The sequence below is a fragment of the Eupeodes corollae genome, chromosome 1 (genome assembly GCF_945859685.1).
Source record: "Eupeodes corollae chromosome 1, idEupCoro1.1, whole genome shotgun sequence".
NCBI classification, from domain to species: Eukaryota; Metazoa; Arthropoda; class Insecta; order Diptera; family Syrphidae; genus Eupeodes; species Eupeodes corollae.
The window spans coordinates 7683717-7699541 of NC_079147.1; the positions used below are offsets into that span (position 1 = coordinate 7683717).

Genomic DNA, 15825 nt, shown 5'->3' on the forward strand with positions numbered 1-15825 from the left:
ATACTTTTTTTTTTTAAACGACCTTGACTGAGGCCATTAGTTTATTGTGAAACTATATTTTTGTTATAGTTTGTTTAGTTGATAAGACACAAGCGACAGTGCCACAGATAGGTTGGGATACTTTTTTAAAAATGTATTTTTATAAAGTAATGGCCCACTTATTATAACAGTTTCGATGAGAACTGAAGAACGTTTATAAATGATTCAATAATTTGACAGCTCGTGAGAAAAACCAGGCGTTAAGTTAAGAGGTTCGTTTCTTGTCTCAACTCTTTCTATGCGAGTATTATGTAACTCAATAAAAATGAACAAATCCTTAAAGAAAAATTATAAGATAAAGTGTATAAGTACTTAATAAACAATTAGATATTTTTCCATTTATTTTATCACAGGCTTGAGGACCATTTTTTTTTTCTTCAGACTCGTATTTGTACAAAAGATATAAAAGAATCACCCTCTTAAAACCATAATGACAGATTTGTCTCAAATTTATGTAAGTGTAGCTTTTTAGGTTCGTTTCAAAAACTTTAAATTAAAACCGATCTTTATAGGCTTTTAATTTATCGTGTTATTTTATTGAGGTAATCAACAATTTTAGTAACAATTAATACTACTATTAATTAATAATAATTATCACAATATTGACGTATTTCATGAAATTAAATATGTCAAATATTATTTTTGTATGTTGTAATGAATGGGAAATATTGAGCCTGGTAAAGCATTCCACATTCGTGTAGTGCGACTAGAAAAAGAATCCCTGTACATTACGTTATGTCCGAAATTGGGCTCAAGAGTAAACTCATGATCAATCCTAGAAGAACGTGTATTACGGTTAAATAGTTTGAGAGGACGAATGCAACTGGCTATTTCACTAGAGCATTGCTTATGAATGACAGGCATTAAACCTTACGACGACAGTACAATGTTTCAGTTAAACTACGGTTTCCTATCATTTTTCGAGCTCTCTTTTCAAGTGGATTATTGGAGCATCTGCCCAGATATGTTAATTGTACTTGTATGAGCTTTATAAATTATAGCCAAATCAGAAGCGCTAAAAAACTTCTTGCATCTACGGAGAAAACCTTAACACTTAGCAGCGTTATTGGAGACTTCATATATGTATGTGAGCAGCCCACAAAATAAAGTTTGTGATGCATACCTAACTCTAAAAGCTGTTTGGTCTCCTCGATGCCAGTAGCATCAATGGATAGTGACAGAGGTAGAGTTACGCTTTTGAGACAGTTAATTGAAATTTCGAAGCATTAAATTTAACACGGCTTCTGATTCCCTGTGATCAATGCTGTCGAGATCAGAATTTACTGAGCTTATCATCCACTGTCATTGATAGTCTACATCCGAGGGAAAAATGGACCTTTTTGGGGGACAAGCTGGACAAATAATGTTTTGAATCTACTCGGAAATAGGCATGTATAAAAGGACAGGTGGAAAAACTTATAAAGTGGTTTTATCAGCGTTGAACAACAAAGCGGGGTACTATCCTGGCCAACGGATTTGTGAATGTCAAGAATGTATTCTAGCAACTGTACGAGTGTGAAAGAAGATTTAAACCATAGAATAGTTTACGCTTTATGCAGGTACAAGATGAGTCATGTTACTCATTTGAAGCAACGAATTAACATTAAACTGTGCTGTAAGCAAATTAGATTTATCAATCGAGCTTAAAAAATAAGTCTCATTAGAAACGAGCGTAGGAATCGAAGACGACGTAGTGTAACGCACATTATGTACAAATGACCAGAAATGTTTACCATTACGATATTGTAGTATTTTTTGCCGTAGTTTCTGGTCATGCAAAAATGTAATGCTTCCAATATGTACGTAACAGGTCTTTCTAGCTTGTTTATACTATTAAGGTTTTTCTCAGTGAGGTTAGATCTGTTAATCCAGAAACTTACATTTTTTATCCCAATAACCTTGCTGGAATCTACGTCACTTTAACATAAAGGTAGATTTTTATTAATTCTTTCCTATTAATTTACAAGAATTTTTTTATCACACTTTTATAATACTCAAAGGTTTCATAATACCAGGCACACTTTATAAGCTTTAAATCGTTGAGATATTTTTGAAGATGTTAAAATTTTTTATGATGAAATGACTCTAGCGCATAGAGGAATGGAAAAGCCTTGGAACAAAGAGTTTCGAGACGATGTATGTGTTTAACAAAGATACGTTGCTCTATCCAATATTTGATTATAAAGTGTGATTTTTTAAAAGCTATAGGAAAGTTTTTTTCAAAAAAAAAAACATACAATTCATGAATCGATATTACGGTCCATATAATTCAATGTTTGAAAATTATTTCATGCAAATGTTGACCTTGACTGAGCCTCAAATGGAATTCCCACTTTGTCCAATTTTGGCATACTCTTTCCAACATTTTGGCCGCTATCTTACGAATAAATGCTTCAATATTGTCTTCCAATTCATCAATTGAAGCGGGCTTGTTTGTATAGTCATGAGCTTTAACATAGCCCCACAAAAATAGTCTTAAGGCGTAAAATCGCACCATCTAGACCGGTCCCGAACATGAAATACAATTTTCATGGAACTCGCCTCTCAATAAGTCAACTGTTGGTCGTGCTGTGTGGCCAGTCTAGCTCTTGGATTTTGGACAAAAATAAAAGTTGGATATCATCTCACAGTAGCACTCACCATTCACTGTTACCTTTCGATTCGCATCATCTTTGAAGAAATACGGCCAAATGATGCCGGTACACTTTTACAATTATAGATAGAACTTCTGTCTAGAAACATATCCCCACCCATCGACAGGAATTTGAAAAATACCGAGATTGACGGATATTTACAACAAATGGACGAGACAATCCAACGAACCGTGGTAGGAACTGTACCGAAATACAAGGAACGAGACACTACGAACTTGTACCGTAACGCGACTACAAATGCACTTCACAGGCACAAAAGTAGACTTCTGACAAGGCTTAAACGTTTGTATACCGGAGGTTTATTGACCGAAACAATCTGGAGGTTAGGACATTGAAGTCGTCGATAAGAAACGTAAACAAATTAATCAAAGAAAACTATCGATTAAACATTAATTTGTACTGGGACAAGAAAATTCAAGCCGTTAATTCTAGTGACCCCAGTATGTTTTTGCAAATTAACAAGATCTTTATAAGGAATGATCAGAACGACCTTCCTTGTCTTAAGCTTTGGAGGACGACAGAGAACAGAGACGTACTTCTGACAGCAGGAATAGATCCAGGAGACGCCGTCGTGGACGATGACTTCTTTGCTGTCGAAGATCCGCAGCAGAAAGAGACCATGATGAAAATTTAAAAAAAAAAAACTGCCCAATGATGCCACCAGCCTATAACCCGCACCAAACTGTGACTTTCTGGATGCATTGGTAGGTCTTGCAATGCTTCTGGCCGATATTCACACCAAAATCGACAATTCTGCTTATTTACGTACCTATTTAGCCAAAAATGAACTTCGTGGCTGAACACATTTTTTCTGTAAAAAAGTGGTTCTTCGGCCAACTTCCTATTCACCAACAATTTTACTTTTTATTAGCTCGTTCGGCTACAATTCTTGCACCAGCTGTATTTTGAAAGGCATCACACCTAAATCCTTCCCCAAAAAAAAAATTCGACGTTGTTGAGTAGGTTAGGTTAGGTTATCGTGGCTGCGGATTTAAAATCCACACACTTAGGCCAAAAGAAAAGGCCATTGTGATACCACATGAATCTAGAGAATTACTTCTTACTAGTCAAACCAATTTGAGCTTTTTAAAAAGCGTAGAAGATATTTGATATCCTTTTTAGCTAGTTCACTGGGATTAGTCTCCCAGATGAAGTTTGCGCCTTAGTGAAAGAGCAGGGCAAGTGCAGAGGAGGTGAGAGATTGTTTCCTCTTCGTCATTTGAGGCTACACCAAATCGTATTGAGTGCCTGCCTATAAGACAGTGTCCCATAAGGACACCTATTAGGGAGCTAATATGAAGTCTGCTTTGAGATTATGTCCAGTGAAGGCCATACGAGTTTTGTGGCTAAGCATGTTGGTAAATTCTGCCACCTAGAATTTGCTATCGCAAAAGCTGCTTCTTTTAGCATTAGTTTACAAGTAGCTATCGTACCTACCTATCTCCTCCCTTTCAGGTGAAATGTGCATGACGGTTCCATTCTTAGCGAGTTCATCGGCTCTACAATTTCCCGTGATGTCTCTGTGGCCCGGCACCCAACATAGGTGAATGTTAAATTGCTGCGCCATCTCCATAAGAGACGATCGACAATCGGTGCTCATCGTTAATCTGGCCGATACAGCTCCGATATTTTCTTCAGTTCGCATTCTATGTAAGCGTTTTGGTGGTTTAATGTCCAACAATTTAAAGTCGGTGCGAAATTTAGTCATAATAGCCCGAAAGCTGCTTCAGTGGGTCGATTAAACTGACCATTAATGGAAGAAGAACACGATGAACTTTCTTATCAGAATACGCATTTTGATAATAAAATCCAATAATTCGCAAGCGTCATTCTATTGTAAGAACTATTCATGGTTAAATTATAGACCAAACTGAAAATTTTTGACAGTGAAAAAAACACGAAACGTGCGTCAGCTCCTTAAATCTGTGTTGCCAAAAAGATAATAACTAAAAAATCAATTTTTACTACAAAAAAAATGTTTTTAGTCTGAAAGGTTTCCAACCCTTTGCACTAATCATTTTTCAAAATGATGTGCCCTACAACTTTCAGTATTTACTACTACTATTTTGCTCATTTAAAGGTTTTTCCAAATCTCTAAGGTTTACTCAGAACCAAAAAAAAAGTTCACAATTCTTCATTAATGTGAACTTCACCGGAAATCCTTCTAAATCTAAAGGTTGCTACACCTAGTGGAACTCATCATTGAAACAAATGATGCGTTTTTTTTTGTGTTTTAATTCGTTTAGCAGTTTTACGGTATTTTAAAATTTTAAACATTAATCATTTTCAAACCACTTACATAGCAGCAGCTTCATAGCTTCAAACAAAAGTGTCTTAACCCACGAGAATATTTTACAAAAATATACAAATTTTAAATTCTTAAATCGAAAACCAACAACCAACAAAATAAAATAAATAAAACGATTTAAATAATACACGAAGTTTGTGTTTTGTATAGTATTTTTATGTAGGCCACTACCGGCTATCCTTTGGCTACAAACATGAATCATGTGCATGTCCCTGTCCCTGCCAGACAAAAAAACAAAAAAAAAAACATTACAAACAAATACTTTACAATGGCGGCGGCGGAACTATAATGTTGGCAGTTTGCAAGATGAAAAATTGAAAGTTATGTCTCTAGGTTTTTCGTTGTTGCTGTTGTTGTTGTTGCGGTTGCTGCTCATTTCTTTTCACTGGTTTCTAATTTGAATTTGAATGCATGCCGAGTTATCGTAGGTACATAGTTTTGGTTTATTTGTCATATTTATGTTTTAATTTTTCAGTTTTGTTTGGCTTTTGTAATTCGGTTAAGACCCATATATATATAGGCAAACAAACATCTATAAATGCTACACAGCATTGCGGGTCGTGGGAGCAGGCTTGCCAGATTGCGCAAAACCTCGCAAAAGTTCTTAGTTTAGTTTTGTGATATCTCATTTCTTTAATTTGTCTGAATCAGTTTGGTTCAATTAATCAGTTAATGAATTGGGTGGCGCAACAGTCCGTTGTGAACAAGGGCCTAGTGGCTTGCAACTCTCAACTATTATTGTGTGCGAGTACTGTTTTTTGGGATAGAAGGGATTCAGTTTTAAGCCGAATCCGAACTTATTTGAGAAAGCACTTTTCATGACAAGAATTACTCTTGAAGAATTTGTCAATTCCTCGCAAGAGGCAGTCCCCTAAAAAAAAACTTTAGATAACACAGGCAAAGATCGAACCCAAGACCTTTGGCATGACAGGGTACTACAGCTTGGTTCGGACTTCAAAATCCTTTCGCTTGAATTGACTTTTCGTCATGAATCTCTTGAAAAGCTTGAAGTACAACGCAATGAACTTATAATTGTCAACTGGGCTTAACAGCCTTACCAATACCAGACAATTATGTGGAACCACAATTTTTCAAGCTTAGTCAATTTACTCGCAAGAGCTCTTTACTTACAGCCATCTAAAGTAAGTGGAAACAGCATTTTCTTACATTAATACAAATAATACCAAGCGGAAAAGTACATTTTCGGATTCTAATACGTGGATAAGGTTTTATGCCCATTTCTAGAAAATATGTATCATTAACTTTCCACCAATCCCAAATGTGTCGAAGTCTTACATTCTTATAGTGACAAACAATTCCCAGTAATTAGGGATGAAAAGGAAGTAACCTCTTTCAATGAAAAATTTGCTAAAAATTACTAAATGAATTACTTCCACGAAAATGTGTTGTAAATTAATCAAAATAAAATTATTATTATTATTTAGTTTGATTTACGGTTTTTGTGATATTTCTGCGGTATTTTGGCAAGCCTGCTCGGGAGAGACGAAATATTCACTTAATTCAATACAAAATGTGGCGTTAATACTATATTCAAATACCATTGCGGGTAAAGCAAACGCAAATTTTGCAAATTTGACATGGCAGGCATCCTGTGCTGAAAACTCACTGACTTTGGGTGTTTTTGCCAAAATTTAAATTGGCTTTAAGATTAGGTTTTTCTTGTTGTGTGTGCGTGTAAAAGTAACGAAGAGGAATTTTGCTGGCAGTGGTTGGTTGGATTTGTTTCTTAATGCCTTAGGTATATATTAGGCATACCTATGTATAATTGTGTGTACCTTAGTTCAAACCAGCGATAAGCTCCTTGCACTTGCTTTGAATTTTGTTTGTTTTTGTATGGAAAAGGTATCTATCTTTATTCATAGGTATATGCCTAAAAAGCAAAACAGGAAGTTAGAATTCGACAGGACATGGCTGTTTGAATAATGGATCCATTTTTAATTTTATCAAAAAATGTCTTCTTTTTTATGCAGGATTTTCATACTTAACGAAAAAAAGAAATCCTCTGGAAGCTATGGGTATCAAAGCAGTTTTATTTTTCATTAAATTGAATGATGTATTACAGAATATTTATTTTCAAAATATGTAAACATAAATGTATACCATAGCCGTAAACTTAATATTTTGTAGATTGAACATGGATAGACATCCAAAAGAAGAGAAAAGAAAATACGGCCCATTGATGTAAATAAATATAGTCATACAATCGTTCATATAATACCTGTGGAATTTAAGAACATTATCCTGGGGTACGGAAGGAACAATCAAACTAGCCTAGCTACGACTAAATTAAAAAATATATGTTCAATCAGGGACTAGCACACTTGGAGAAAATTTGGTGCAATTCAATTTAGGCGTTGGTAACTGCTAGTGATTGTTTCTTATTGTTTTATGTCGCACCAAATTTTGTATAAGTATCTTTTTTTTATATTTCTATCAATAAATAAAATAGATGAATATAAAACCTGGGCCAATGCAATTCAGAAATCGAAACATTGAATGGAATTCGTTAAACTTTACTCTGATTTATTTTTACCTTGCAATATACCCAGCTTTCGTCCATTAGAAATAATATTTCGGGCCGTTCAATCCAAGTAGTATTGAACGCGTTCAAATCTGATATCCACAATATAAACGCTGGTGTGGCCCAGGGCTCCGTTTTGTCTCCAACTCTTTTCCTTATATTCATAAATGATCTTTTGTCTGAAACTTTTAACCAACAAAATTGTTTCGCTGATGACAGTACCCTCTGGTTTTCATATTCATTTTAAGATTCTCATCCTAATTCTTCAGATGTCGACTATTTTAAATTATTAAATTTTGATCTTGACAACATTGTTTAATGGGGATTCAAAAACCGTGTAGAATGTAATGCTTCGAAAGCTCAATGCTGTCTACTGTCACAAAAGTGTTTCCTTCCCCCAATGCCACTATCCATGGGTGGTACTTGCATAGTGGAGATTGAACAACTATCAGTCCTATGTATTCATCACAAACCACTTGTAGCGGAGTGATCATATATTTGATATCGGCAAAAATGCTGCTAAGTGTTTAGGTTTTCTCCGACGATGCAAGAAGTTTTTTACCCCTTTTAATCTGGCTATAATTTACAAAGCTTTTATTCGTCCAAAACTTGAGTATAACTCTTATAATTAGGCTGGTACTCCAATAACGTAGTTGAATCTACTGGATATAATTGGAAAAATAGCTCTAATGATTATAGATAGTTCTCTTACCAAGACATTTGCTCCTCTTGAACACCGCCGAAAGGTATCATGCCTGTCATTGTTTTATCGTTACTTTTATAAAAAAAATGCTCTATTGAAAAATCCAGTTGCATTCCTCCCCTTAAACAATTCAACCGTAATACCCGTACTGCTAGGAATGCACATCTTTTTACCCTAGTGCCCAATTTCGGACGTACTGTTAAGTACCGAGGCTTGTTCTTTAGCCGCACTACAAGAATGTGGAATGCTTTACCAGGCTCAATATTTCCCACTCATTACAACGTGCAGACATTCAAAACCAATGTGCACCGGTTTCTCCTTTCTAATCCTAACCTCATTTCTTAATTGCTCATACAGCATGGTCAGAGTTGTATTTTTAAGCAAGACCAGGATCCAAAAACAAATGCTTTGTTGTTTATCTCCAGTGAGGTAGAACTCAAAAAGTTCAGATAAAAAACGAGGACACTTCATGCACGTCAGGTGTTCCCAAAAAAAGCCATCTTGGTCCAATCCTTTTCCTTTTAGAAAGTTCACTCGACCTCAATAGTTTATACTATTGGTGTAATGTCAATGGTCCTTAACTTAATATTAACAAATGTAATTTGATCTCTTTCTCAAGGAAAACTATTTGCTTATTCTTTGACAATACAATTGAATCTTAATCTATTGATCGAGTCTCAATGATTAACGATTTAGGTAAAATACTTGACTCTGCCATTTCTTTTTAATTCCAATTCGATTACTTGATTCCTTAAGCTAATTTGTCGATAGATTTCATTAAATGAAATGCTAAAGATTTTTAGAGATCCATACGTTCTTTTATCACTATATATATTGCTTGTAAAATCGATTTTTGAATATGCAGATGATATTTGGAACCCCGCATCTAAAGCTCATTCTGACCAGCTTTAAAAATTTTAGAGATGGTTCACTTAAGTCCAACATATGCGTAGAAGCGTTTGTCCAGAATAAAATGCTAGGTGTCAATTACTTGGCATAGAATCCCTGGAATTACTTCAAAAAGTTCATAGTGTAATGCTCATTAGAGATCTCCACTGTTATAGCATAAAAGGTTCATCACTTCTTGACATAATTCCTACTTATGTTCCAACTAGAATATTGAGAGCTAAAACCTTTATCCAGATCCATTGTTTATTTCAATGAAGTGTCGTAAGGTATTGATGTTTTATGTGCTACCTACTCGTGTAAAATTTAAATCTAAAATATTATATAGGGTGATTTTTGTAAAGCTATAGAAAAGTTTTTCAAAAAAAAACACATACAATTCAGAAAGCATGCGCTTACCATTCACAATTACGTTACGATTTGCATCATCTTTGAAGAAGTGCGGTGCAATGATGCCACCAGCCCATTAACCGCACCAAACTGTGACTTTTTCTGGATGCATTGGTAGCTCTTGCACTGCTTCTGGCTGATATTCTCTCCAAAATCGACAATTCTGCTTATTAACGTACCCATTGAGCCAAAAATGACCTTCGTCGCTGAACACAATTTTTCATTAAAAAAGTGGATTTTCGGGCAATTTTCCACGAGCTTATTTGCCAACAATTATACTTTCCAGCTTCAATTCTTGCACCAGCTGTATTTTGAAAGGCATCACACCTAAATCTTTCGGCAAAATTTGCCACGTTGTTGAGGCCCAATTGCTGCGAACGATAATTGATGGTCATCATTAACACTGGCCGATAAAGCTGCGATATTTTCTTCACTTCGCACTCTACGTAAGCGTGTTGGTGGTTTAATGTCCAACAATGTAAATTTATTTATAAATATATTAACTTTTTATTGGAGGGCCACATATCTGTAAGCTGTAAAAATGCTTTTAAATGAAAAAATAAATAAAAACATTTCTCATAGCTTTAATTCTTTGCAAGTTATAGCTCTTCAAATTTACTAATCATCTATGTTGAGAGAATAAGTTCCGCTTATGATTTGTTTTACATACTTTGATGTCTCGAAATCACGGAAGCTTGGCTATATGTTTTTTATTTTTCACCTGACAAAACTAAATACGCTTTACTCCATAGTTAATGCTCAAATAGGTGAACATTTCGGTTACAGAGAAAACGCTTTTTGAAAGGTTTTTCCAAATAAATTATTAAGAATAACTGAACTTAGCTTAAGGGTGTTAAGTTGCAACAATTTTGTTTAGGCCCAAATGTGTTTATTTTGTTTTTAAAAACAGTTTCTCGTAATTAAGTTATATTTAACATAACAAAAGGAATATTTTAATTTGCATATCATTTTCATCCTCCCAATCCTATCAACTGCCACAACCAAAAGTTGTAAAATGTTTACTAAATTTCAAAATATGCATTTGGAATAAAATTATATAAAGTGGATATAAAGTTCCAGCTATACACGAATCTTGATTAAGTTCACAGTCTGCTGTCCAAATTTCTATGCAATGATTCCAACAATTCATATAATTTAAGCAAAAAATTGGAATTTTCAACTGCAAAATTTAAATACTTGAATTCTGTCACTCTTCATCCAAAAGCCAAACCAACACGACACTATGATGGTGTCTACACATCACATAATACGTAGAATCCATTCTCCTTGTTCTATAACCAACGTTATCAAAACTGCATTCAAAGATTTGTTCATCATCTTTTTTTCACAGTTTATTTACTTAGCAAATATGAAAACTCTTTTATTAGTTTCATGTTCTTTTCTATCCGATGTGTCCATCAACCAAACCAGACCCAGTTGAAGGGTGCCCCTAGAATGCCGAATCCTAATCCAAATCCAAATTCAAATCCAAATCTCGGATATGTGTTTGCGTCTAGATTATGCTCGATGCACACTGCACAGCACAGGCACACATATGTTTCAGCGCTAATGAAATTTCACTTTAATTAATGCAAAACATCCATGTTACTGAATAGAACTGTGTTTTTTTCACGTACCCTTGTTCAAAAACAAAATAAATAAATAAACAAAATTAGATTTTATTTTCAGAAAAATGTTTTTTCTGCATACTCGCATATATTTAAAAAGTACAAACTACAAACTATATTTCTTACATGAGAAATTTAATTAAATTACAATCTGATGTTGAACATGTTGTGTTTTATATTCTGTTGGAAAATAGGTTCAAAGTGGCCTTCATTTGCCATTGGCTGGACTCTCGCCACCCAGAGTTTTGATGTGTAGTGCCTCTATGGGTGCAGAAGGATCAGTTACATTGCAATTAAGAGAAGCTATTCATTCGTCAGATTCCTCATCGGTCGATGGTTATTCATCTCTAGACAATGCCCTCACAATTGGTTATCCCGATCCGGACATGCTAGCCGATGTTCTAGGTTCGCTACAAACGGCCTGTAAGTTAAACCAATTAAATTGTTGTTCTTTGGTGGAACAATATTTCTATTTGTATGGAAGTAACTTCATTTAATAATAAACCTTTTGTATTTTGCAGCCCTCAATAATAACTCAAATAGTAATAACACAATGATTAGTGCCATTACTTTGGAAAATGTGGATGGTAGCAAACTCAATGATATCAGTTCAGCAATCAGCAACAGTAGCAGTCCAAATAACAATAACAATAATAATAATAATAACAACAACAATGGTGGCAAGAGCAACAATACCAATAGCATCAGCAGCAGTAGCAGCAGCAGCAATATCAACAATAACAACAACAACAACAATAAGACCTTCAATAATAACAGCCTTATTAGCTGTAGCAGTAATATATCGCTGAACAGTCCGATTAGTGGACAAATAATTAGCATTACCGGTAGCAGTAGTGGAAGCAGTGGCAGTAGCAGTAATTGTAGTACAACCAGTAATAGCAGTTGTAGCAGTAGCAGTAATGAGAGTATATCAAATGTATCAGTTCCTGGATCTAATCCACCGATTGTAAAGAAACAAAGACCCAAAACATCCTCCCCCACTCGACATGGACCTCAGCAATGTCAGGTAATTGTTGTTGTTACTGTTTTATGCATTACATTATGTTAGTTGGACGAAATTCATAACATTAATTTTACTTAACCTAAAATCTTATCCATACACAAGGCTTTTTAGTAAATAGGGTACAGATAAGAATGTTTTAATAAAAATGTATGGAGTTTCTTCGAAAAAGGATCAAAAGATTGGTTTTGGTAAACAAAATATTGTAGCTACAGTTTTCGAAAAAAAGACTAACGAATAATTTCTTGACGAAGTTTTAAGCACTAAAACTCGGTTAATTGAAAAAGTAGGGCTCAAGGTCTCGAGCGTTAGAACTCTAATTTAAATATCAGTTTGAGACAGAACTTCGATTTATTAGATCCTCAGATTTAAGCGTTTGTAATGATAAACTGGGTTTATTTGTAAGTATTTGACTATGTTTGGGTAATATTCTGTATTCAAATTAATACCACAAGAATTTAAAATGTAAATTGATAATATATTATTAGAACATGTATTTATATACGTGGACAAGTCCAAAATGGTTTTTGAGATAGAAGAAAGTATTGTAATTGAATTTAAACTTTTTTTCTTGGCTTTTTGCACAGCAGGTATCCTAGGACATAATATTTTCAGTCATAGTGACCGTAAACCTTGAGACTAGTGTCCGACCGAAGGTCGATTTTCTGCCGAAGCCGAAGCCGAAGCCGAATTATTAGGCTGAAAGAAAATCTTCGGCCGAAGCCGAAGCCGAAGCCTAAGGTTAAAAAAAGTCAAGAATTTTCCTTTCCAATTGGATACAAATATTATTTTTATTGAAATTTATTGCTTATAAGACAAATGAAATAAAAATAACTAATTAGTAATTACTAATTATAAAGAAAAAAGAAATAAATAATTCATTTTTAGTAATATTAATTTAATACATTAATAATTAAAATCAAAGAGTCTAATGTTGTATGCTAAGAACAAAAGTTTTTCAACATTTTCACCACTCAAATTTGATCTTCTGTCCGCATATATCTGTCCGGCAGCACTGAACAGTTGTTCACTAGGAACGCTAGTGGGTGGCGCAGACAAAAATTGTATAGCTACGGTCCTTAGATAATTGTATGGGCTAGACGCCCAATATGCATATACATCAGTGTTTCGTAAGAGTAAAGGTTCTTTCAAAAAAGACAACAGCTGTCCCTCAAACGGAGGAGGTTCATTTAAGCAAGTTCCGCTCTCGACTGGCAAAACAAATTTATCATGTGATTCCCATAAATCATCATGTTGCAATCCTGATGCTGATGTTGAAGAAGATGGCTGGGGATCATCGGCTTCTAAAATCATCGGAACCGTTTGATTTGACAAGTTCTGTTGTAATAATTCCAATATTTTTGCCTTGGTATTTCCGATTTCATCACCGGTAAAATACTTCCCTTTAAATCGAGGATCTATAAGGGTAGCAATCAATAAATTTGGAGTACTTTTTGCGTACGAAAATCGTTTATTAACAGACTCGCACAACCGGATTTTAAGCAATTTTAAGTTTTCAGTATCTTCATCTTTTGGAGCTAGTTTTGAATTCAGCATGACAATCAGTGGTATAATTAATGATATTGATGAAGAGTCGCTTGAAATATCAAGTGTAGCTTGATAAAAGCATTTCAATGCGGATATCAAATCTCTTATTTGCACCCATTCTTCTGCTGCTGGTACTTCTATGCCACCGCGTTCTGCCATGTACAAATTTACAGCGAATTTTTGTTCCATGAGCCTTTCCAACATTAGATACGTGCTATTCCAGCGTGTTTCAACATCTTGAATCAAAGTGTGCCTGGGTAAGTCGCAAGTTTCTTGGAATTGCTTTAAATATCGACAAGCTTGCTCACTTCTTTTAAAATGTCCAACAATTTTGCGACATTTTTTTATTATATCCATCATGGGATCGCTTTTGAATATAATGTCATGGATTACCAACTGAAGCGTATGAGCTACGCATCCAATGGATGCAAAATTTCCAAGACGCATGGCAGACTGCATATTACAAGCATTGTCACGTATAACCATGTGAACTTTGTTGGTCAATCGGAATTCAGCAATTATATTGATAAGTGTTTCTGAAATATGCTTTCCAGTATGATTGTCTTCAAGTGCACTTGCTGCCAATATAACTTTTTGTCTTTTCGTTGCTTGAATGAAGTGAGCTGTGCAACTCAGCAAAGAACAAGTCTTCGCAGGATTACTCCATATGTCTGTAGTAAGGCTGACCCATTCAGCCTTTTCCAAGAGAAGTATGACTTTTTCTTTTACCTTTAAATACGTCGCTGGCATTAAAGTCGTTCTGAAGTATTTTTCAGACTTCTTTCTGTATCTAAATGGAGTGTCAGGGTCAGCTAAGTTGAGCCTTCGAAATGCGTCTCCTTCAACCAAGTTATACGGCAGCATGTCGACGATAATGAGATCCATTATATTTTTATCGATTCTTAGGGATATCGGATGATCATCAGGGTACAGCGCAGCTTTTTTCTTTTCAATCATTTCATATAATGTGGATTGCTTCAGTTCATTTTTGTCGTGTGAAGGGTTTAAGTTTGACCTCTCGCTCTCAGTTTTTTTTTTTTTCAAAGTTTGTTTTTCTTGTGTTGTTTGTGCATTACTTTTCGAATAAGTTTCCCATTCATTTAAATGTTGGCTTTCCAAATGCTTCTTAATATTTGTCGTGGTCTGATTTTTTGGTAAAACACTTCCAAGAGACAAAGCTTTTTTACATATTTTGCAAATTGCTTTATCGCTGTTTTTAGAAAAATATTCCCAGATAGGATTTTTTCCCAAAGATGTCATCATGTAAATATATACCTATGTACAAATATAAACAACAAAACAAAATAAAAATACACAAATCGTCCAAAAAAGTTCTATATTTTACTTTTACTCGATTTAAGAGCGGATAAATAATTATAAGCAAATGCATGTAAATGCAATGTTTCATATTCTTGCAATACGAATATGTACATTAGGATGTACTTACTTGAATTTTTTTAAATTCTTAAGTGATTTTTCCTTTTAAAATTGAACAATTTAAATTAATAAAAAACACAACACAAACCAAACCGAAACCACGATTTAACAAAACTAAACACAAACTATTTGCAAAAGGTGTCAGGCAAAATTCAAAAATTGAAATTCTGCGGCGCCTACTATGATGGCACACAACTGTTTTGAAATACCTATTCAAAAATTTTAAAAATTTAAATTTTTTTCGGCGCCTGTTACGATGCTCGAATAAACAGATTCTTCGGCTTCGGCCAAAACTTCGGCCTAAAATGGCCGAAGCCGAAGGTTTGGCCGAATGTTGTTTTTTTGGCCGAACTTCGGCCGAACCGAAGCCGAAGCCGAAGCTTCGGTCGGACACTACTTGAGACTGCTCAAAAGAACAATTAATAATTATATAGACAACAAGCTTCATATTTCGAATGGTCATTATGTTCACGAAAATGCAGTTTAGGTAAATGTCATTTGGTCATATTTTGTATTGAAAACGATAAAAGTTTCAATATACATTTTATTGTAAGTAAAATATGCCTCGCCGGCGACTCTTTTACTCTCGGGAGCAAAAACGTCGATCATATAGACATAAAGGATCCAGCCACGCAATGAGATGCGCACA

The 15825-nt window shown here is 34.7% G+C and overlaps 2 protein-coding genes across 7 annotated transcripts in view; one reads left to right on the top strand and one right to left on the bottom strand.

Annotated features, from left to right (window-relative positions):
• The window catches only part of LOC129938832 (uncharacterized), a 124220-nt gene that overhangs the window by 92149 nt on the left and 16246 nt on the right, over nt 1–15825 (top strand). For all 6 annotated transcript variants that reach the window (XM_056046625.1, XM_056046624.1, XM_056046621.1 and 3 more), the window contains 2 exons: nt 11365–11593; nt 11692–12197. In XM_056046625.1, coding sequence (XP_055902600.1) covers nt 11419–11593; nt 11692–12197 — 681 coding nt within the window. In that variant the 5' untranslated portion in view covers nt 11365–11418. The remainder of the gene's footprint in view (nt 1–11364; nt 11594–11691; nt 12198–15825) is intronic.
• On the bottom strand, nt 13069–15567 carry LOC129938833 (zinc finger BED domain-containing protein 4-like). Its single transcript, XM_056046627.1, has one exon. The coding sequence runs from the start codon at nt 15000–15002 to the stop codon at nt 13098–13100; it is 1905 nt and encodes a 634-aa protein (XP_055902602.1). The 5' UTR covers nt 15003–15567; the 3' UTR covers nt 13069–13097.